We start from the raw sequence: 23,924 nt of genomic DNA on the forward strand, positions 1-23,924 counted from the left end.
TTTCTTTGTTGCTCTGTAGTTTGGGAACTGGAATTCCGAGGTGAAAGCAGTAAAATTCAGCCCAGAAGAATTGGCAGTCCAACTAGGTGAGGAAGTGTTCTGTGAACACTTCTAAGGGGGCCGGCTGACTACACCCCACCTGCTCCCAGGGCCGGCCGCCTCCACACCTCCGACCTGAAAACATCCTGATCTCTGTGCCTATCAATAATTCACGAGCCATCAGCAAGACTCCGAAGGGCGCTTACCCGGCACTTTGGTGCAGCCAGCTAGTAATGTACAGCGGAGAGATCCTCTCTTTCAAATCCCAGGGCACCAGGCCAAGCCAGGCTAGTATTGCATTTTCAATTAGCTTCTGAGTGAACGCTTGGCATATGCAGAAGGGAATCGGTGCACAATTAGCTTATTGTTCCTTCCGTGCAGCGAGGATTTGAAGGGCCGGAGGAGGAATACAGTCGTGGCTCCAGCCAGAGGCATTGCTGTGGATGTGGAATCGGGGAGTTTCTCAGCCCAGGCAGCTCTGCTTGCTAACTCGGGGAATTAACTGCTGTTATTAAGGACCGCTTGGCGCAGCTTCAGGGAGCGTGCCAGAGGATAATCGCGGGAACAACTGTCTGCTTCTCCTCTCAGGCAGTTCGGGGCTCTTTTCTCTTCTGCGTCCTGATTGCTGCCATGGAGCCAAACAGCCCCAAAAAGATACAGTTTGCTGTGCCGTTATTTCAGAGTCAAATAGACCCTGAAGCAGCTGAACAGGTAAGCTAGTTTCATCTTCTCTCCCTGTCTGGGTGGCGGGGGAAGGGGCTGAGAGGGCATTGCTGCCAGATCAGAAAATGTAACTGCAACTCAGCTTCAGCTAGGGAATTCCACAAAGTGTCCCAAGCACTGACAGGACGGAGGAGGGTTTGTCCTTTTGGATGTTCCAGGTGACATTCACACCCATTTTTTTCAGAGCAAACATTTGCTGTCTTCAGATGCTTTCCAGTAGCAATAGTGTGCCTTTTATCAGTGTTTCTATGTCACTAGATAGACAGATGGATGGATGGACGGACAGATGGAATTACTTAAAATGGTATCTATCTCTGTTAAACAAACATAGCTGGGTGGATGTTGAAATAGAGAGATGTCAACAGATCAAGTAGATAGCTATTCAAGGAAGGAAGTTGAAAGGCTTTTTAAAAAGATGTTGGGGTCTCTTCAATCTTGACAAAATAAGGCTTAAAAAACAAACTACTGCTTTAAATTCAACTCTTTCCGAGTGTGTGTTCATATGTGTATGCACACACACTTAAAATACTTAGATATATGCAGTGCTTTTTTTCTGGTGGGACGCAGGGGTATGCATACCCCTACATATTTTGTGAATCTAAGCTTGGCCTCATTGAGGGGCAATATTTCAATATGAGTAGGAAAATGGGAGTACCCCTAAACATTTATTTATTTTTTATAGAAAAAAGCACTGGGTATATGCACGTGTGTACATGTGCAGAGGGAACAGGCAAGGATTTACTTATATTTTGGAATACTTCATTCTAGTAAGCTGTTCTCTGAGCTGACCTTTGGCCCTCTGTAACAATGCAAAACATTAGAAAATAAAGAAATAGTGAATTAAATTCACAGTTTGATGAAGTTCATCTCTCTGGCTGCTTAGAATGCGCTGCCTCCTCATCAGTGGCAAAGACATTATCAAGAGCAAGTCCTTCCAAAAAATACAATGTAGCTGTTCATGATCATGACTAATGTATAACATTGAGCGTATTATACTGTCCTGAAGGTGAAAATCTGAAGTCATTATCTGAGTGACATATCCCATTGAATCAACGTGCGTCATGGCTGCTACAGATAAAGGACTGTGCCCTTCATGTAATTCCATTACAAATGTTAAATATCTCATTCCCGTGATTGCTTGATTTATCTCACTGTTTCCGGACAAGGATATTGCTAGAACCTAGGCAATATACTACTGCGCCATCTCCCTGTGCTGTCCGGTGTACACATCCCATGTAGCAGAAGTGGGGAACTTTTTCCTACTGACCCATGGGAAAAGATATTTGGGGGCTGTAAGCAATGTTGGGTGGAGCCAAAAGCCGAAAATGGGTGATAGCAGGATTTTATATAGTGCATTCTCTCTTTGCCACCTGAACACTCTGTGTGTGCTTACTAGTCATCCATCTTTGCAGGCTGCAGGCAAGAAAGTAGGCCAAGGGCCTGAGTTTCCTCTACAGCAGGATTTCTCAAACTCGGTTCTCCACCTGTTTTTGAACTACAACTCCCATCATCCCCACTGGTCCTGCTAGCTAAGGATGACGGGAGATGTAGTCCCAAAACAGCTGGAGACCCAGGTTTGGGAAACCCTGCTGTAAAGCATCCCCAAATGGTCTCTGATAGCAGGAGAGATGATGAAATAAAGCACTATCTTCATTACCTACCAATAGCCTTTCTCCAGTGGCAAAGGAATGCTGAAGATAAGAGGCCATGCGGATGCTAGTGGAACAGCATGCTGGTTCCCTGTTCCGGTGTCATTGCAGGCTGGAATCCCAAGTTGCAAGGGATTCATCCTTGACCAGTATAATTCTGACATCACACCCCCCCGGCCACCTTTTAAAAAACTCTGGACCTCCCATGCCACGATCGCAAACTGCTTTTGAAACATCCCTCCGTATCAAAAGCAGTTTGTCACACAGGATGAGGGACAAAGAAAATTCTGATACACCTTTTTGTTCCCACTCCCTGTTGTGCTCATGGAACAGGCTTTTAAAATCCTCACATCGCATTTCTGTGTAACAAATGCCTATAATTGTATTCTGTTTCCAGAGATAAGCTCCAAGTACACATCTTGTCCCATTATATAAGAGCTTTATGTCATTCAATATAAAATAAAATATTTCAACATTTTCTATTGCACCAATATCAATGTTGGGGTTTGTGGAATAGCCATTATTGCATAGCCTCCAACATTTCTCTGGTGAAAATAGAGACATCCTATTCCATCATGATCATCATCAAACCTTGCCCACCTGACTGGGTTGCCCAAGCCACTCTGGGCTGCTTCCAACATATATAAAAACATAATAAAACATTAAACATTAAATAAACTTCCCTATACAGGGCTGCCTTCGGACATCTTCTAAAGGTTGTGTCATTACTTATCTCCTTGACTCGGACGTTGCATAACTCCATACCCTCCAATATTTCTCCGATGAAAATAGGGACGTCCTAAGGAAAGGTGGAACATTCTGGGATCAAATCAGAAACTGGGACCGCTTCTGTAAATCCGGGACTGTCCCTGGAAAATAGGGACACTTGGAAGGTCTGTTATCATTAGGCTGAGATTTAATGGACAGGCCTGACTCAAGCCTTGTTGTTCCGTAGGTGAGGCAGAAGCACAAACTGAAAGTGCACCTTAGGATTTCCTGAGGACTCTGGGCTGCACACTTGGGATGAGGGACTGGCTGTGCTGGAAGCAGCACAAGACTCCAGATTTTCATACTGCTTCCAGAGATCCTTGACCTATATCCTCTTTGATTAAAGCAGCCTGGTCATCGGACCATGCCCATTGCAGTCTTTACAGATTTCAAATCCAGCCTAATGAAGCAAATGGAAAAAGGCATAAAGAGGGGGAAACTTAGCAATTTGCTGGTAACTGCATCAATGCAAATTCAAAATGGGCGTATTAGCTTTCAGAAATGGAAAGAATGACCAGACATGGGAAGTGTTCTATTTTTGATCATCTGCAACCCAATAGTTTGAATGATTTTTGGTTTCCCTATGTTGGGTACAAATAGTTTGGCAGTTTGTGCTAGTATTCTAGATTGAGGGATGTGGCCATCATTTAATAAATCTGCTTGCACCTATATTTTCCGCAGATCAGGAAAAGAAGGCCCACGCCAGCATCATTAGTAATTATGACTGATTCGCCTCCTGGTAAGTGAATCCTGCAGCTTCTAAGTCCTGGGGTATCAGCACAATATGACTATATTGAATAATTCTGTTGGGCGAGGGGGTGGGCGTTAGAAACTGAAAAACAATTACAGCACTATGGCAAACTACGAGCTCAAGATGAGCTCACCAAGGGGGGCATGAAAAGCAGCACCTCTCTTGTGCTTCTCCACCCCACTGCTTGTGGACACCAGAGGGAAATCAACTCTGAGGTCCTACACAGGGCTGGTTCCAGGGAGGTGCAAAGTTGGGCATTTTCCAGAACCTGCAGAGGACCTACATAACAATGCCACCATGTCCACAATGCCCAGAGTACCTAAGAAGTTCTTGGTTTCCATGTGCAGATTCTACAAGGTTGGAAGGATGCACTGAAGGTGCCATGCCTGAGGGCTCTCCAAATCCCGATCCCATGGGCATTTTTGCAGAGGAGTCACACAATGCAATGTGTTTGCTCCAAGTGGGGACAGGGTTGTCCATGGATCCTAGCCTGGCACCTGAACATGAGGGGAGCAGTCTTGCCAGGCTCTCTCCATCGTATGAAGAGGACTCAAAAGCATCAACAGCTGCAGAAGACTAACACATGGCAACATGGAACTGCAGAGTTGGAAAGGACCCAAAGGAATCCAACTCCCTGGAATGCATTGTCTCCTAACAAGTGCTGAGAGAGACATGTATGAATTCAACCTGTTCCGCTGTTACTTAGATTAGCTAGCTAACCTGTTACTTCGATTAGCACTTCATCTTTTGACACAATTTAGGGTGCTGGTGGTACCCTATAAAAAGTTTTGCCTGGCTTGGGATCTCATACCTTCAAGGCTGCCTTGCTCCATGTGACCACTCAGTGCCTGAAGCTTACAGCAGGGAAGGACAGGTAATGGCTAGCAACTGAGGCTCAAAACCATGGAAGCCTTAGATCAGGGTAGCAAACCATGGAGCCATGCAGATGATTTGGATTGTAACTCCCATCAGCCCCAGGCAGCATTGTCAATGGTCAGGAGGTTGTGTGATGAGCCTTGTAGTCCAAAACATCTGGAAGTGGGTGCTACATTGGCTACCAATGGGATAGAGGAGCTGGCTCTTTTTGCCAAACTCCCAGAGAGGAAGTCAAACTATCCACTTACATCATGTCTTTGGCCGAACTCTCCTCCACCACCACTCCTGCTTTTACTGCTCTTGTTGTTGTTGTTTTTTACATTATTTCATGTAAGGATTACAACTGGTGAATGTATCTGAAGCATTTCAAATGCTATTCAGATGCTGCACTTTAAGAAGGATGATGATACAAGTGAGACCTGCAAGGAGCTGTTGTCGTGTAGAGGGTTTCCCTTCTGGGTTCTAGCCAGTCAGCCAGCCTGCCTGCCAGCCATGCCCTTTTCCAAGGTACTCCATTCCAATCTCACTCACCCCTAAAGTTGAAAAATAACAGTAATGACGGAATACTGCAGCTCATTTCAAAAATGCCCACCTACAGATGAAGCCCTGAAAACATTGCTGGAGCATATGACGAAGTATCACATATCTAAAGATGAACAAATGAGACTTTACAAAACAAACAGGCTCATGCTTCAGGGCATTCTAGCTTTCTATTTGGGAGTTTGATGTCTGCATCTGCTGATAGCTCTGCCTGAAGCTATAATGTAGAGCGGCCTTTAATGTGTTACTGCATGGCACTTTCCATCTGTGGCACGCAACAGCTTGTGGACAATCCAAATTTAGTTCCACACACTGTTAATGGGCGCTCAAAGTAATGCCATCGACAGGTTTCCCAATCAATGTCCACCACTGACCATTTAAAAGCCATTTGAAAAGTACCCACCCCCTCTCTGTTACTGATGCTCCTTTTCCATTTTCTGTAAAAGCATTGCAGCATTTCATATCCATTAAGCAATATTAGACTACAGAGGGTTTACTCCCCCACCCCGCCCAGTTGTTCTTGCATAGGCAGTAAGCAATGTTTCATATTAGGTGAACAACAAAACAACAGGGCATTTTAATTGTCTTCACTTCGAAACAAATGGTCTTCATTTGCCAGAAGAAATCATATTTATACAAGTGAGGCTGCTTCTCTGCTTTAACAGGGTGGTGATATGAAGAGAGAGAGAAAAAGGGTGCACAGCTGCATTGGTCTGCACACAACTCAGTATGCAACCACATTGCCCTGAGTGGTGGCTGATTCCCCCAAGATGCCCTGCTTAATGCATACACATCAGCCAGATAGGACATAAATTCTCAGATGCATAAACTCTGCTCACATGAGTGGTGTACTCGCATGACATCAGACCAAGTAATGTGAGGCTGCATCTTGCTCTTCGCCAAAGTGGAAGACTGCGATTTTTGAAATTGCCTAGTTTATGTATGGAAGAGAAGAGGAGTTTGTGAGTTTGTGGCTCCAACATTACAGCAGAGGTTTGTTCTGATCAACTCAGGTTCAGAACAATGACCGGCATGACTCATTTGGACCATAAGTTCTGATGGAAAGTGCCTCTCTGGTTTTTGCCAATTCTTTCTCTCAAGTATTTATGCTCCCCCAAGCAAATATTTTCAGAAGCATTTCGCCTTCCGTCTATGTGCCCCATCCCTTCTGAGAATTTTTGAAGTGTGCACATGTGTAGGGGATTTCCAGTGAGCTCTGAAAAACTGCTGGGGAGCCATATAACTTTAGGGCCATCTAAAGCAAAGTTTTCCTGTAGAAGGAGTGGATGGGGCTCTGCTTCACTGTTTGTCTGGAAGGAGGATAGAAGCAGAAGCACAAGCAGAATATCACATTTGACCCTCTCTTCCCTTCCAGCAGAAGCTTTGCCACCCTACCAGACTGCACATGCTCTGTTAAATGTTTGGATTTGGGGAGTTGTGTCCAGAGGCACTTCATTCATCCCAAGAGTAATAGGAATCTAATATTCTTGACATCATCATCAGCAAGCAAGCCTCTTCCAAGGCTGCATGGAAAGCAGAGCAGTTGCCCCCAGCTAAATAATCTTTTATCTAATGGCAGTTTCTCAGAAGTGATCAGAGCAGCCTGCCTGATTCCCTCCACCTTTGCTTCCAAGGAGTCGCCGAACATCAGAGCGCACTAAATGATTTAGAGACCGGCAGTGGATTTGGCTTCGAGAAATGTGCTCAGTGTGCTGGCGAAACATTGATTGGAAGGTTTCCCTCTGCACTTTAAAAATGGCTAAATGACAAGGCATGATGGGCCCACTAATTTGCCATGGAATATGCAATCAGCTGTGGCACTTTCTTAGTGGAAATATTTATAGGAGGGAAGGAGTGTAAAGAAAGAGTTAAATATTCAGGGGGAAAGCATCCGCAGTGATGCTGCCCATATCAGAACTTTGCAATTGGTGGCTTCCCTTCCCTACAAAAGTGGGGAAGGGATGCTTCCTCCAGAAGACCTACTTATTGAGCATTCATCCTCATTTGTTTGTGCAAACCTTAGTGGTGGTCACACTATGTGTCATCTTTATTGAGCATTCAGTTCGATTAGTTTGAGGGGAACTTATATGGCCATGACCATTCTTCCAGCATTCATTCTGATTTGCTTGCTGGTGTTTGCATGCCTTTTCTCCCAGATTTGAGAACAAGGTCACACAAAGTTACTAGCCTCCCTTGAATTTTATTAGCCTGCTGCTGAGGCCTGGCAGAAGAGTTGCATTTCTAGGATCATAGGAAGCTGCCTTGTACTGTGTCAGACCAATATTACATCCAGCTCAATATTGTGCCTATTGACTAGCAGCTGTCCAGGGTTTCAGACAAGGGAGACATTCGCAGTACTACCTAGGGATGTTGAGAATTGAACCAGGGACCTCCTGCATGCAAAGCAGATGCGCTACCATTAAGCTATGGCCCATTCCTTTCTATGGTGGAAAGGGGCTTTCTTCCTTTAGCAGTCCACTTCATTTCTATGATGGGCGCAGAGGAAAGATGGGGGTAACTAGGTTCCCACTGGAAGACAACAGTGGAGCAACATTTGATCTCCCCTTTCCCCTGCAACCCCTAGCACCTTCCATGTTGTCTTGGAGGGCCCACCAACCTTCTGGAGAACATTGCTGATGGGCAGCGGGGCTGCAGGGACAAGGGGAAAATGCCACCTCCCCTTCAGCTTCTGGAGCGTTCCAACAGAACTTTGCTCATGGGACACTTTGGCCATTGGAGCTTTAGTTAGCCTCTAACAGTGCTATCTGAATCATGTCTACTCAAAAGTCAGTCCTGTTGAATTCAATGGGACTTTACTCCTAGGTACACATGGGGGTTAGGAATGCAGCCTATACCACAATGTTAAGAGTGAGGTTGCCACAATGAAAAAATAAGTGCCAAAGCCTCCCTGTGTAAGAGAGACAAATCATTTAAAAAGGGATCGTTTCCATCTAGCAATGCTTATTCCGTTTCCAGGGACAAGGAAAGACCAGGACTCCTTGATCCCACAGGAAACTATTTGTTCGTCCCCTCCCTGCTCCAAGGAATGGAATTTCAAAAATAGCACCTAAGACAATTCCAAGAAATCCCAAAGATCAGCTGTCTGAAATATAACAGGTGGTTTCTGGATATCCCCTTGGTTCTTCCCCAAAATATTATTTCCATTGTTAGGAAAGTTTTTCTGTGCTGAAGCAAATTTTTATCGAGAACAGATGTGGAAGAAGCATTGCAACACAGGCAGAGTTTATGACTAATCTGTTTGTGTTGACACTTTTTTCTAAGGCTCACTATACGGCAATCTTAGAAACAAGCACAAGGAAGATTTTCTTTCTGGAATGTTAAGAACACTCACATTTACACTTAAACACACACACAAGTGCATTTTATTTTACAATAGAAGATTTGCAGATGGAAAACACACACACACACATATAATTTTAATTGAAGATTTTCTTGGGTTACAAAAGTATGTACATCATCTCTATTTTCAGTTCATCAAGTCCTTTCTACAGATCAGTTATATTCAGGTCACTGAAATCCAGCTTGTTGGGATCCTCTGTAGCAAGCAGCTGGGATTGTAGTCACAGGAAGCCAGAGAGCAGCAGGGAGCCTAGATGCATTTTGGCTCATCTGGGAAGTAATAAGGTCCATGGGCGTAGCCAGGATTTTTTTTTTGGGGGGGGGGCGGGACAGGCCTTTTGTTAGGGGAGGCAGAACCTCAGTTAGCTATGTATTTTTTATTGATTTTTATGGATTTGGGGGGGGGGGAGCAGTAGCCCCTCCCTGCCCCGCACTTGGCTACAGTTGTGATCAGGTCCCAAACTGGTCGGCTGCAACCACAGAGGACAATGGCGTAGAAAGAATGGGAGGAAAGTCTTTTCTAAATTATGTCTTAATATCACCATCTGGCTGTGATATTTAAAATCTTTCCTATGTGGCATTTCTGAAAAGCACTCTTAGAACCCTGGATGGTGGCGAGGGTTGTTATTTAGAAAGATGTATCACGTAACTTCAAGCTTCAATTTCAAGAGAAGAGAGCTGCATCTTTTGGCAGAGCAGGGCGGTCGCTAGCAAAAACCAAAAACAGATGCTTTCAGTTTCAAATTTGTACTTATGGCTTAGACATAAAATCTCTGGGCAAAGCCACACATCAGTTAAAAACAACAGCCACATACTGGTTGTATGTGAAGAAAACTACATGGCTGTTTCTCTCCCTGTTACTGTACTATACAATTTTTACAGTTCATTGTTTGTTTATTTGACTTTTAAGTTTAATTTTAACTTGATTTCAGGGCTTATCATCTATCATATCTCTCTCTGTGTGGGAAATATTTGATTAAATGATATGGCACTGAATCAAAATGCACACCTGGAAATGCTGGTACAGATTTGTTTATTGTGAAGAATGGATGTGCACAACCCCCTGAGCTGATTCATGCATGCATGTCCCTTATATTATGGTAGCGGCATCCAGCATTGACTGGCATGTGTCAAGTATCACATATCAGTGTTGGCTTGTGCTGGGGCAAAATCTATGGCAGAAACAGCAGTGGGGTGGGGAGGCAGGAATCCAACAAACAATATATTTTACCATTTACAGTACAATAGGCTAATAATTCAACAGTAGCAGACATTATCATATCTGCAGAGTTCAAGAACCACTCCCAAGTATTTTTAAGCTGCTCTGCTACTCCGTGTGTCCTCAGACACATCTTAACTTGTCTGTTATGAGTTGATTCCAAATTTTATCATACTAGGTTGCAGCCAATCCTTTCAGTGGGCAGTGCCAGTGCGTAGTTGTTGCCATTCTTGCTGCTAACAGCAGTTTGTGTCTGTTTTGTGACACTCCCACTGTATATGGTGTAGGGCAGTGGTTTTCAACCAGTGTGCCGTGGCACCCTGGGGTGCCTTCAATGATGGTCAGGAGCGCTGTGGGCAACACTGGCCTCTGTCCCTCTTTCTTTCCCTCCCTCCTCTGATGCCCTCTCGCATCTCTGCCTCCCAGAGGCTTGCATGGCTGTTTGTTGCAGCAGCCCTGGCTATAAGCTCTGCAGGCGAATGATGCAGCTGAGAGGCACCTCTCTTTGGGGCAAAGGGGGACAGCTCAGAGACCAGGGACGGCAGCAGTAGCTGCCCGAAAAACTCCTAAGGAGAGGAGAGGAGGCTGAGGGAACACTCCACAAGGGAGGGTATTCGAAAAAGGGTGAGAGGCTGCCAGCTCTGCTGGCAAGGGCTGACATAATTGGGCTCCTGAGCCCCACAGGGGTGCCACAGAAAGAATATAGTGGGTTAAGGGAGCCATGGACTCGAAAAGGTTGAAAACCTCTGGTGCAAGGAATCTGATACACAGCATCTTTTCCACCAGAGATAGTTGCTTTTTAAAAAATAAAAACAAATTCTGAATTTATGCTGGTTGCAGACTCCTTATGCATTACTTCCTGCATTTTAATATTTACAGTCTTCATCATGCCAGCTTGACAACACTTTCAATTTTCACTTTTAACCCCCTTTCTCAACATATCTGCAAGGCTTCTGATGTGATTAGCAAGCCTTCCTACTTTCTCCAGTCACAGTCTGTTGATAAGTTCCCACGCTCTGTTGACGGTCTTCTAATTCTTGCTGACATGTGTGTGGTGCATATACAAAATGCCAAAGTTGCAGATATTGTTACCAAGGAGATTCTACACCATTCAGTTCATTTAGACTAGAAGCCAGGAACCTTTTTCACCCTGACAGTCACATTCCCATCTGAGCAACTTTCTGGGGGGCAACGTGACAGGGCCATAGGGAAAATTAGGCAGAGGAAGAGATGAAAATGTTATCTCTGTACGATGGGCTAGTTTCTACACACTCACACAACCCTCTCTATCCGCTGAGGCAGGCAAGAGGCATTATCAGAGTTCTAGGACACATTCCAGTCAAGTAAAAATACCCAAGGAGGGCTTGGTGCAAGGTCAGCAGGTGATGCAGCTGGGGAAAGGGTGAGTTGTGGGAAGGTGAACGGAGCAAACCAACAGCAAATCACACCAAGCAAGTTGGAGGTAACTCTAGTAGCAAAAGCAGGGCACAGGAGTGTCAGGATGAATGAGCACAGCAACTCATCTCCAGCAGGTCTTGTCCCCATGGAGCAATTGCTCGCCTTCCCACAGTTGCCTAAGTCTCGTCCTCTCCAGGGTTTTCCTCAAGCAATCTGAGACTGCACCTGTGTGAAGCTAATTTTTCGCCCTCTTCATGCCTCTCCTGGTTCTTGGAGACCAAGGGGAGGGCAGCTTGTTGCAGCAGGAGTGAGAGACATCTGTGCCTCTTCCCCAGCCGGCCTGATCTCTGTTGGGAGATACTGCCAGGGAGATAAAGTCCATCTTGACTCCACGTCGTCTCCGGACATCCATCAATCTCCCGTAGACACGCAGTATCAGCAATTAGCGACAAGAGCTCCAGAAATAGCTTCCCAAAGATCCAGAGCTCTTGCACGCTCTATCAGCAGATATGCACAACGGAAGATGCACACAGGAGAGCATTATTTCTAAGTTTATTCAGCGTTGATCAGAACAAAGAAAAATCATGACTGCCTGCATGAGGGAGTTTCCGGCAGTGAGAGAGAAACGAAAGCAAAAGACACAACAGAAACATCCTGTGAGACAGGAAACACGCAGGCTGTGACACAAACATCCTGCTCCTTTTTAAGGTGGAACGGAAATATCCTAACATCCTCCCCCTTTCTGTGTAACCTGTAGTACCTGTGGTTCAACCCAATTGCAACCTTTGTGCATAAACCTTAAGTTGTTCTCTGTTAACAACCTTCGACAACAGATCAGCAGGAATTTCATTTCCTGGCATGTAGGACACCTGAATGAGTCCTTTCTGAATACACTCTCTTGCACGATGTAACTTAATCTGCAAGTACTTGGTTCTTTGCTTGCAACTCTCTGAGTTCAGCAAAGCCAAACAAGATCTATTGTCTTGATACACTTGTATAGGACATTTCACAGAAACCCTGATGTCCTTAAACAGTTGCATCAACCATTCACAATCCATGAGTGAAAATGACAGAGCATTGAGTTCTGCTTCACAGGAACTTTGGCTCACTGTCGTCTGCTTCTTGCACAACCAGTCAAACAGACAGTGGTTGTACATGTAGCATACTCCAGAAGTGCTTGTACCATCCGTGATGTCACTTCCAAAACTTGCATCAGCAAAGATTTCAAGACCTCCAGTCTTCTGACTGGTGAACCTCAGCCTGTAGTGCATAGTCCCTTTCAAATAGCGGGCTATGCGCTTCAGAGCTTTCCAATCCTGAACAGTAGGATTATTAGCATGTCTGCTAAGCAGGTTAGTGCTTACAGCTATGTCAGGTCTTGAGCATCTAGCAATGAAATTCAACTTGCCTAGAATGCATCTGTACAGCGTTGTGTCAGAAAACGCTTCAGCAGTACTATCTACCTGGTAACCTGTCACCATCGGTGTGTCTGCTGGGTTTGCATCAACCAAATTCAACCTGGTTAATACATCAGCAATTTTCTGTGTTTGGTGAACCAGAAAATTACCTGCTTTGTCCCTCTCCACCTGCAGAGAAAGATAGTTGGATACCTCACCAAGATCCTTCATGTCAAAGTGCTCCTTCAGCTGAGCTAGGGTGCTTTGGTACAAAGCCTGATTCTTCCAAAACATCAGAAGATCATCAACAAAACATAAACAATACAGTTTGTTTTGCCCCTCCTCCTTGACAAACACACATGGATCAGCTTCGCCCTGGTGAAAACCTAGAGAAAGCAATGTCTCTTTGAGTTTTGTGTTCCAACACCTGGCACTCTGCTTGAGACCATATAAGGATTTCCGCAGTTTACAGACCATTCCCTTCTGTATCTGCATTCCATCAGGTGGAAGCATATACAGCTCCTCCCCCAAAATCCCGTACAAAAAAGCTGTATTAATGTCATGATGGGAAACATGCAGTTTCTCCTCCGCAGCAATCTTGAGCATCAGTCGAATGCTCTCATATTTGACTGTAGGTGAGTAGGTCTCGTGGTAATCCTGTCCTGGTACCTGTGAAAAACCTCTGGCAACCAATCTGGCTTTGTGTCTGACAACCTTGCCATTCTGGTCTGTCTTAGCCTTGAAGACCCATTTGCTGCCAACCAGTCTCATTCCTGGGACTACCGGTACCAATTCCCAAGTTTGGTTCCTGTTCAAGGAATCAACTTCAGCCTTCATGGCATCAAGCCAAGGCTCAGCATCTTTAGAGGTTAACTCCTGAACCTCTTTGAAACTTGAAGGTTCCCATACCTTCTCTGAGCTACTAAGAACAGCAGTTGCTGTCTTAGCAAACTCTTCAGCAAATCTCTTTGGAGGTCTGCCTTTGGTCGCCCTTTCAGACCTGCGTACTAGACGCAAGTCTTCTGGACTCATCTCCTCCTTCTTGGGAGAAAAACGACCAATGGTGAACAGTGGTTCTTCCAGTTCATTGTCAGACGCATCAGATGGTCTGACTGAGGCCTTTGCGCTCTTGTAGTCTGCTGTGTCATCACTGTCACTGACACCAGCAGCAGCGCCGCCCACTGAACTGGAATCCGAACTCTGATCATCATCGTCATCCTCAGCTTCCTCAGCTTCCTTAGCATCACCTGCTTTTTTCACATCACCTTCATCCTCCTCTGGGTAACTCTGGAAAATTCCCACATTTTCCCCCCACTTAGGATTGTACTCAACACTCCTTGTGAACTTAATGGACTTAGAGTCAGTCATCCATACCCTGTATGCTCCTTTGTCGTACCCCATGAACAAACCATGTGCCCCACGCTTCCCAAGCTTGTTGCTTTGTGGGGTGTGTACCCACATGTCAGAACCAAAGATTCTCATGTGCTTGACATTTGGTTTCTTACCAAACATCTTCTCATAGGGGGTACAACCAATAGGTGATGACAGTCTCCGATTAAACGTGTAAACAAACGTCGACAGAGACTCCCCCCAAAACTTCTCAGGGAGATTGGCATCATGCAACAAGGTTTTCATGCCTTGAAGCAATGTTTGCTTTGCTTGCTCACAAACCTCCCATGGGGATCCAGGACTTGAGAGGCTATGCTGAATTCCCTTCTCAGTCAGGAAAGCTTCAAACTGCTGAGAAGTGAATTGCCCGCCTCAATCAGTAAACAAACAGCCGATGCGTTTACTGTGAACATTCTCCAACCAAGCACAGAATGCCTTGAACCTAGGAAACGCTTGCGATTTCTGCTCGAGCATAAACACATGAATGTACCTGGAAAAAGAATCAATTAGAACCATGAAGTACCTTGCTCCACCCAAAGAGGGCGCAAGAGGACCAACCAGGTCTGCATGAACTAGCTGGTAGGGTTTGGAAGCCTGCCTGCTAGACTCCTTGCCTTTTGGAGCAACCTTCACCTTGTTCTCTGCACAAGATACACATTTCATGTGAAACTTACAAGGTTTGATGTTCAAACCCTCAACCAGTTCCGGCATCTTGGCCAGCGCCTGCCAAGACATGTGACAAAATCTTCTGTGTGCTTCATGAACACATCCTGCATGAAGAACCTTGTTAGTTTGTGCAACACAACAAGAATCAACATTTGACACAGCAACATTGTCATCATAAGTTATACAGAACAAGCCATCCATAAACTTAGCATGCAAAATGTCCTCTTTGCCTTTCCTGATGACACAGACGTTCCTCTTGAAGGAAACCTGAAAACCACGCCCAATCAGCTGTGGGACACTGAGCAAATTGTTCACAGCATCTGGAACATAAAGTACATTTCTGATGGTCGTGTGCAGACTTGCAAGTTTCACAGTCCCTTCTCCTGCGATCTGCAACGTCCTTCCGTCAGCCAGGTGGACCTCACCATCTTGAGGTTTGAAGGAGATAAACAGATGCTTATCTTTTGCAAGATGGCGGGTGCATCCAGAATCCACAATAAATCGGGGCTGGGCCTTTGGAGCAGCTTTTCTGGCAAGCAAAATCTTGTTTTCCACCGGCGTGGGCTTAAACTGCTTGCCCCCCTGCTCCTGGCCAAGAGACTTGCCTTTAGCCTTTGGTGAGGCTGTGCCAGCAAACAAAGCCTTGTTTTCCACTGGCGTGGGCTCTTCACCCCCCTTCTGCTTCTGGCCATCTGCAGGTATCTGTCTCTGTTTACCTCTGGCCTTCCGGCCTCTGCAAAGGCGATGACCTTGGTTCCCACGAGAAACAGAGCTCTCATCTGCCGACTCCTTGGCTCCCCCTGGAGGCTGGAATGCTGTCTGGGATGACACCACAGTCAGCTCCCCCTGCAGCTTGCAAACGGTCCCCTGGGCATCCCTGCATCCACTTGCATTCCGGGAAACAGCCAGGACCTCCGATGCAGTCAAACTCTGGGCTGGGTTGACTGGTAGATGGGCCAGCTTCAAAGCATTCCACATCCCACGAGCAGTGGTGTTGCCAGCTAGCGTGGCAATTTCCTCCAGAGAGACGGACAAGACTATTATGTCTATGGCCCTTGAATCTTGGGACTTCCATCTCTCTGTCAGAGGAACTGGAGGGGCCTCACTCACAGTATGCCACACTCCAAACTGTTGCAGTAAACTCTGACACCACTCTGCCCATGCCTCATAATTTTGCCGATTTAGCTTTGGGCACTCAGCTTCAGAAGCAGCTTGAGAAGCTTGGAACGACTCCATCCCAGCTTTTCACTCTAGCCGAGCCCTTTTCAACTTCAGGGGCTTCTTATCTTGGCTGCCCATAAATCACGAAGCCTTTGGCTCGACTCCCAGGCCAATTAAGCCAGCCGGACATCAAAAGCACTTTGCCGCGGCATCGAAAAGCCTTACTTTCGCTTTTCACACATACCTCAATGCAGTCTCTTTCACAGTCTTACTCTCCTGTAAGTGCTGTTCATCTGGGCCCGAAACCTTGTTGTTGGGAGATACTGCCAGGGAGATAAAGTCCATCTTGACTCCACGTCGTCTCCGGACATCCATCAATCTCCCGTAGACACGCAGTATCAGCAATTAGCGACAAGAGCTCCAGAAATAGCTTCCCAAAGATCCAGAGCTCTTGCACGCTCTATCAGCAGATATGCACAACGGAAGATGCACACAGGAGAGCATTATTTCTAAGTTTATTCAGCGTTGATCAGAACAAAGAAAAATCATGACTGCCTGCATGAGGGAGTTTCCGGCAGTGAGAGAGAAACGAAAGCAAAAGACACAACAGAAACATCCTGTGAGACAGGAAACACGCAGGCTGTGACACAAACATCCTGCTCCTTTTTAAGGTGGAACGGAAATATCCTAACATATCCTCTTGGCCTTCCGCCACTCCTGCTTCAGCTTCTGCCTCTGATTCTGGACTTCTCTCTGCCACAGCCTCTTCCTGCTCACTAAGCCCTGTTCCCTTTTCAGCTTCTGACACCTCCTCTTCCCAGTCTTCTCCTTCTTCTCCAGAAACAAACACCATCATTTTCTTAAAAACTCCAAGGCAGGCATCAGGGGCAATAGCGGTTCTGCCAATTTTCTGCTCCATTTCCCCTCCCCCCTCCTACAAAACCCCCCCTGTACACGTGGTCTTTGTAAATGGATCATCAATCATGTATCCTTTGCGTATATGACAACAGTAGAAAATCACTTCCTTGAGTCCCTGTAATGTCAATATTTCCTAGGAGAGGCTAGAATAGTTCTTACTAGCTATAGCAACAGAGAACAGTATGTGGGTATTTTTGTTCAAGATGTACTAGTAGATTTAATTTGTCAGGAATATCATTTTGAAGGCTTTGCTCTTGCAGGGGTTAATGTAGGAAAGAAGGAACTATCAGAAGCAGAAACTTGTAAGGTCTGGATGTGGTTTGTATTTGGGAGTTGTTGATTCCAAAACAGAGCAGGGAGGGGATGTATCTCACATCTCAACATCAGAGCTTCATCTCAGCGATCTCACTTTGTTTTCCCTTTCTCTGGCTAGCTGATTTATTTTGTTAAATTTAATTACCCAGTGGGTGGTTTATTGATCGTGGAAGCCGGAGCGCTTCTAATTGGCGCGCTAGCTGCAATTTATACTCCCTATAACTTCTTTATCTTTACGAGACTTTGCAGAAGATAAGATCAGTTGTGGGGACATTATCCCATGACGTCATCGACATGAAATAAAGCACAATGGAAATGTCCACCCGAGGCATTAATATTTAGCTACTAGTTAACACATTTCCTTTCATTTATAAAGCAAATGTTATTAAAAGGGTGTTTATAGAAGAAAGAAGATAAGGGAGTCTCTGTTGCTGAGACAAACCGCTGAGGCCAGACACTGGCTCCCCTAAGTCTCAGGCAAAGAACTCTCCCAGTCTTGTTTCCTGAAATCTTTTCACTAGGATTGAACCTGACACCATTTATATGCAAACTTGATCAGGTCACTGCTTTGTGTGTTAAAATGAAGCTAGGCTGGGCGCATCATGGTATTGCTATAAGAAAAACTGTTCCCTTTCCCTTATGGGGTATTCTATAGCCCATATAGAGTCCGTAAGTGGCTTCCTTATCGGTAGGAGAAAATAACAGAGGCCAATCGGGGTATATTGAGAAGCAAAGCAGCTAGTAAGCCTGATCTTTATTTAAGGAACTGTTGCCACAGGGTCCCCACTCACCACACGGAGGAGAGAGGAGAACCCTGAACAATGGTGTGCAAGCCCTTAGATAGACTTTTGAAATTGCCCACCCTGTAGACCACTACCCCAAAACATCATACATACATCACAGAAGGAGGTGGTCTACAGCAGAAATCCTGTCTGCCAAGATACCTGATAATGGTCACTGTTTGCATTACCTGGGCAGTCTGGCCATTCTTCTGTGATGGTAAATACTTTAGTTCCTGAATCCAGGTTGCAGGCTCACCTTCCTCACACACAATTTCAACTCTGTGCTTTCTAACACTTTGCTGCCACCCCTCAGCAGCTGCTGCCTGAAGGAACTGCCTCACTCAGCCTAATGGTAGGGCTGGCTGTGCGTATGGGGAGAGACGTCTGAATGGTCCCTTTGGATGGATAAAAATTCGGATAGAATCTACAGGTTTAAAATATGTAATGGTTCTGCCTTGCAACCTGGGGGGCACGGGGTCAAAAGGACAAATTCTGCTGCTAAATATGAAATATCTATTTATTTACAGTGGTACCTTGGGTTACAGACGCTTCAGGTTACAGACTCCGCTAACCCAGAAATAGTACCTTGGGTTAAGAACTTTACCTCAGGTTGAGAACAGAAATCATGCACCGGCAGCAGCAGGAGGCCCCATTAGCTAAAATGTTACCTCAGGTTAAAAACAGTTTCAGGTGAACAGACCTCCAGAATGAATTAAGTTCTTAACCTGAGGTAAAGGTAAAAGGTAAGGTAAAGGTACCCCTGCCCGTTAGGGCCAGTCGTGACCAACTCTAGGGTTGCACGCTCATCTCGCTCAAGAGGCCGGGAGCCGGCGCTGTCCGAAGACACTTCCGGGTCACGTGGCCAGCGTGACGAAGCTGCATCTGGCGAGCCAGCACCAGTGCCGCACACGGAAACACCGTTTACCTTCCCGCTAGAAAGCAGTCCCTATTTATCTACTTGCACTTAGGGGTGCTTTCGAACTGCTAGGTGGGCAGGAGCTGGGACCGAACGACAGGAGCTCACCCCGCCGTGGGGATTCGAACCGCCGACCTTTCAATCAGCAAGTCCTAGGCTCTGTGGTTTAACCCACAGCGCCACCCGCATCCCCAGCCTGAGGTACCACTGTATTTATTTATTTCTAAAAATATATGAATTCCTTTTTTCAACAAGGAAATGCTCCAAACAACATGCATCTTGTATCCTATTTGAGGTGTCACTGTTTGTGTGAGAGAGATGTGTTCAAGGAACAATGCCTCCTATTAGCACTTAGGCCTCAGGGGCATTTGTTGAACCTCTGCGGGCTGTAGGATTGCAGCCTGCTTTGTTTTATTTGTTTTTCTGTGATGAAAATCAATCATAGTTCTGCACTTTGCGTCTGACTCAATGCATTGGTTCAAAAACGGGTGAAATTCATACTTTCAGTGTATTCATCTTTGGCATAAATCTCTCCCACAGGCTGTAGTGTTGTAGCCTCTAAACAACAGATTGGTTTTGATTGTCTCTGGGTGTGTCAGAGTGCTTTTGTAAATGGAGAAATCTGAAAGTACGCTCAATAATTTCATAACTGAACCTTGTATCCTTTCTCTGATCGTCGCTCCATTCAGAGCAGCACCATAGAAACAAGCTTCCTCAATTCCAGGGAATTATTTACACATCATTTTCAATACAGATAGTTTCCTGTTACAATAGTCCTAAAGGCTTTGGTGCCAGGGACTGATAAGCACCTAGACTGCTTCTGTTATCTTCTGAGTCCCACTTATCATGAGGTAAAGCAATATCTCTACAGAGGCACAGAGTAGCTCCACAAATACGGAATGCTGTTGAGAAGAGAGTGACTTGTTTACCAAAATCAATATTCTTGCTTATTTTTGCAAAATGCTATAGGACATTTTAATATAGATAGGTAAGAATTTCCTACCTGGTGTGATCACGTCAGGCGTGCTGAGAGTTGTTAGGAGACCTCTGTTTCCCTTAGAAAGCTACAGTTGATTCCCAGTGTTTTAACAATCAATCCCCCTTCACCAGGAATTCAGGAAAATGTAGCTTTTGGAGGAATGGTCTCCAGACAACTCCAGCTTCTCTGTCTTTTCAAAGGTGACAAGGAAAATTGGCCAGATGGAAGGGAGCCTAGGGTGGCCAACAATGCCAGTTCTGCTGCTCCTGTAATCCTGCTGCCTAAGGTGGTCACCTCACCTTGCCTTATGAGAGGGCCAGCCCTGACCAGGAGGCATCAGTAGGTTCTTTTGAATGTAGCCAGTGGTTCACTAATAGACCCTGGTGATGCCTTCGGTCTGGTACTGACTCAGATCAGGGATGAAGAACATGTGGCCTTCCAGATATTGCTTGACTTCAGTTCCCATCAGGCTCAGCCCTCGCGGCAAATTGTCAGGGATGATAGGGGCTGTTGTCCAATAGAGGCGCCGACTCGTGCCCAAGATTGAGGGGGCCTGGAGCACATTGCGTGTGTGTGGTGGCATACACATGTTGCATCACCAGGAGGAGGCCAAGCGTGGAGCCTAGCATGTCACGGTTTCAGTGGCCAGCAGCTCCTCCTCTCTTGCCAGTGTGGTGTAGTGGTTAAGAACGGTAGACTCGTAATCTGGTGAACCGGGTTCACTTCCCTGCTCCTCCACATGCAGCTGCTGGGTGACCTTGGGCTAGTCACACTTCTCTGAAGTCTCTCAGCCCCACTCAGCTCACAGAGTGTTTGTTGTGGGGGAGGAAGGGAAAGGAGAATGTGAGCCGCTTTGAGACTCCTTCGGGTAGTGATAAAGCGGGATATCAAAACCAAACTACTACTACTACTACTACTATTCTTCTTCTTCTTCTTCTTCTTCTTCTTCTTCTTCTTCTTCTTCTTCTTCTTCTTGTGCTCAGAAGAATCCGACCACTGAAGCCACACCGTGCTCAGCCTCCTCCACCCCCTCAACATTGAGGGAGCTGGGCCCACTCCCCATAAATATTGAAGGAGCCGAGGACTCGGCCCTGTAGAGTTGGTGGCAGTGTTGTCCAATAGCACCTGGAGAGCCACAGCTTTCATGTCCATGGTTTAATTAAGGCTCTCTTTGAAAAGCATAGAAATCCATGTGGTTATACTGTTATCTCTTTTGTTGTTCATGATGATGATTTGTTTAGTTCCCCTCCCTCACTCCCAGGCTTATCAACTGAAAACTTGCTGGCTGTACTTTGAGGTCTTTTTAGTAACCTTTTGTTCAAAAAGGGCACTCAACTTTTTCAGATTTCCTTCCAAACAATTTAAAAGAGGCTATGTTTGAGGCATCAGCCTAGTTCCGAAACAGAATCAAAGCCATTTTTGAAAGCTATTATGAGAAAAGGAAAGGAAAGGAAAATCATTCTATTATATGTGGGGCCTTAAAAAATGAAATAAAAAAATCCAGCATGGGTGAGAAGATTTGAGATGTGATTGTTTCCTCCATAAATCAATGTCATAAAATTATGTGCCAAGTCTCAGCTAGACTTTAGACCCAATACTGTGAGCCATAATATTGGGGCTGGCGGGGGAGAAGGGGCAGAGAGATAGTATTTTCCCTATTTTATTACAGTGCTGTGTGTGTATATTTTGCTGTTATTAATCATACTTCCTCTTCTGTTCTCGTCATTAAAGTTCCCTAAAGGATTAACCAATGATTTAGATGTGGATTAGTATGTAAAAAGCTGCGGAAATATCAGGTTCTTAGTCCCTTCTCAGCGCAGGGGTAATAATGGAAAAGAGCCTCTAGCTACCCCTTTGCAATAAGAGGATCTTTTATGGTTTACAGGGACCCCTTGCTAATGCTCTGTAGGCCCAATCCTGACCCTTTTCATTGGTGATTATATGTAATTACATGCACCTCTGTGGCAAAGTTTCCTTTGATTGGTGAAAACAAAAGAAGACACACTCAATAATTTGAGAAGAGAGTGTGATAAACTACTGAGCCAATGTTTAATTAGATGAATATTTTAACTTAAGGCTGCGTGTTTGTGTGTGTGTGTGTGAGAGAGAGAGAGAGAGAGAGAGAGAGAGAGAGAGTAAGAGAGAAAGAGTATTGGTCTCACATATATCCTGTTTCGCTTCTAAATCTGCTTCTAAATCTGCTCAGAGCAAGAGTTGTGGTGATGGTCAGGGATTCTTCTGAGGTAGCAGATATGGCTACTTTTACTGTAATTTAATGAGTATTCCAGGTTAAAACATTTTGCATAATATAATAAGCAGCATTTCATAAAAATTGCCAATGATGACCATTCATAATTATTTGTAGGGGGTGGGATGGAGAGTTGCATTCATTTCTGAACCAATGGAAACTTGGTGTGAACAGGGCCCATTCATTTCAGCTTTCATTCATTGTGAAACTTATGTCTTGAGCAATGAAGGAGGAGTGGGGGGGGGGGTTTGGTCTCTCACATTTCTACACCTTCATAACAATTTGTCACTCATTTGGTGTGGGGGAAGAAGCTTGCTTTTCTATGTTGTGGCTGATGGCAGTGGTTTTACTGTAATTTTTGACTTTTATGTTGTTCTTTTGTCTCTTAATTTTTTATAATTCACTTCAAGACTTTTTCTATAGTAAGCAACTATCAATATACTCCATTTCTTGACAAACGTGTTATCTTATCGACTGCCTTCTTTGGTCCTTACTATATTTATCAGTTTAGCCATATCCTCCCCCCCCCCCCAATTCTGGGAAGGTCAGCTCCCCACTCTCTCCCACCCCCCCATTCCGAGTATTCATCTCAATATATTTTTGAGGTACAGCTTGTTTAAGATACCCAAGCAGTATAACTAAAGGCTCTTTTGGCAGACCACAGCCAACAATGATTATGTAGGTATCAAATTCCTGTATCTTATCATGTTGGGCTATGTCTAGAAAACAGGAGCTTGGCAGTCTCCTAATTGCATTTTTCTGTCTTATAGAAATAGATGAGAAGAGAATGAACAACAACTCCCAAGACGATGTAAGTTCATTATTCTTTAAGAAATTGATAAATTGCTGATAAATTGCTGTCTAACAATCATTCAGAAACATGTTATTTTATTCTTACGATTATGCTGCAGTGGATTTGAGCAAGACTTCCTAAACTGTGTAGTAACAACAACAACAACAACAACAACAATTATTTTATTATTTACCCTGCCCATCTGGCAGTTTTCCCCAGTCACTCTGGGCAGCTCTCAACAGAATATTAAAAACACGATAAAACATCAAACATTAAAAACTTCCCTAATCAGGGCGGCCTTCAGATGTCTTCTAAAAGTCAGATAGTTGTTTATTTCCTTGACATCTGATGGGAGGGCGTTCCATAGGGTGGGCGCCACTGCCAAGAAGGCCCTTTGCCTAGTTCCCTGTAACCTCACTTCTTGCAGTGAGGGACCCGTTAGAAGGCCCTCGGAGCGGGACCTCAGTGTCTGGGTTGAATGATGGGAGTGAAGATGCTCCTTCAGGGATGAACTGGTGTGTAGAGAGAGAACTATGAAAGTGAATCAAAAATACATTAATTAAAATAATTGCAAGCACTGGTCCAAAAGGCCATGCTCTGTTAAGTCTGTGACAGAGCAATCTACAAAAGTAAGGCCTATTAAATTCAGTGGAACTTACTCTCAAGTAAGTGTATAGGATTGCAGCATTAACAACTCACTGCTCTTAAACTAGCTCCTTCAGTCTCCTTTGGGAATGATTCACCTGGTGACTGGCCCATTCACTCACTCCTGATGCAGATACGTAAAGGGACCACTGACCATAAGGTCCAGTCGTGACCGACTCTGGGGTTGCGGCGCTCATCTCACTTTATTGGCTGAGGGAGCTGACGTACAGCTTCTGGGTCATGTGGCCAGCATGACTAAGCCACTTCTGGCGAACCAGAGCAGCGCATGGAAACGCCGTTTACCTTCCCGCCAGAGCGGTACCTATTTATCTACTTGCACTTTGATGTCCTTTCGAACTGCTAGGTTGGCAGGAGTCTGATGCAGATACCTA

General features: G+C 45.1%; 1 protein-coding gene across 2 annotated transcripts in view; it reads left to right on the forward strand.

The window, feature by feature from the left end:
* Nucleotides 1-237: 237 nt before the first annotated feature.
* The window catches only part of PPP1R1C (protein phosphatase 1 regulatory inhibitor subunit 1C), a 43,754-nt gene continuing 20,067 nt past the window's right edge, over nt 238-23,924 (forward strand). Inside the window, exons 1-3 of one of the 2 annotated variants that reach the window (XM_083414395.1) lie at nt 238-750; nt 3,861-3,918; nt 22,865-22,905. In XM_083414395.1, the coding sequence (XP_083270521.1) occupies nt 670-750; nt 3,861-3,918; nt 22,865-22,905 (180 nt within the window). In that variant the 5' untranslated portion in view covers nt 238-669. The remainder of the gene's footprint in view (nt 751-3,860; nt 3,919-22,864; nt 22,906-23,924) is intronic. The other variant, XM_083414394.1, reaches the window with a different exon arrangement.

The sequence above is a fragment of the Podarcis tiliguerta genome (genome assembly GCF_965153285.1).
Source record: "Podarcis tiliguerta genome assembly, chromosome: 1".
NCBI lineage: Eukaryota > Metazoa > Chordata > Lepidosauria > Squamata > Lacertidae > Podarcis > Podarcis tiliguerta.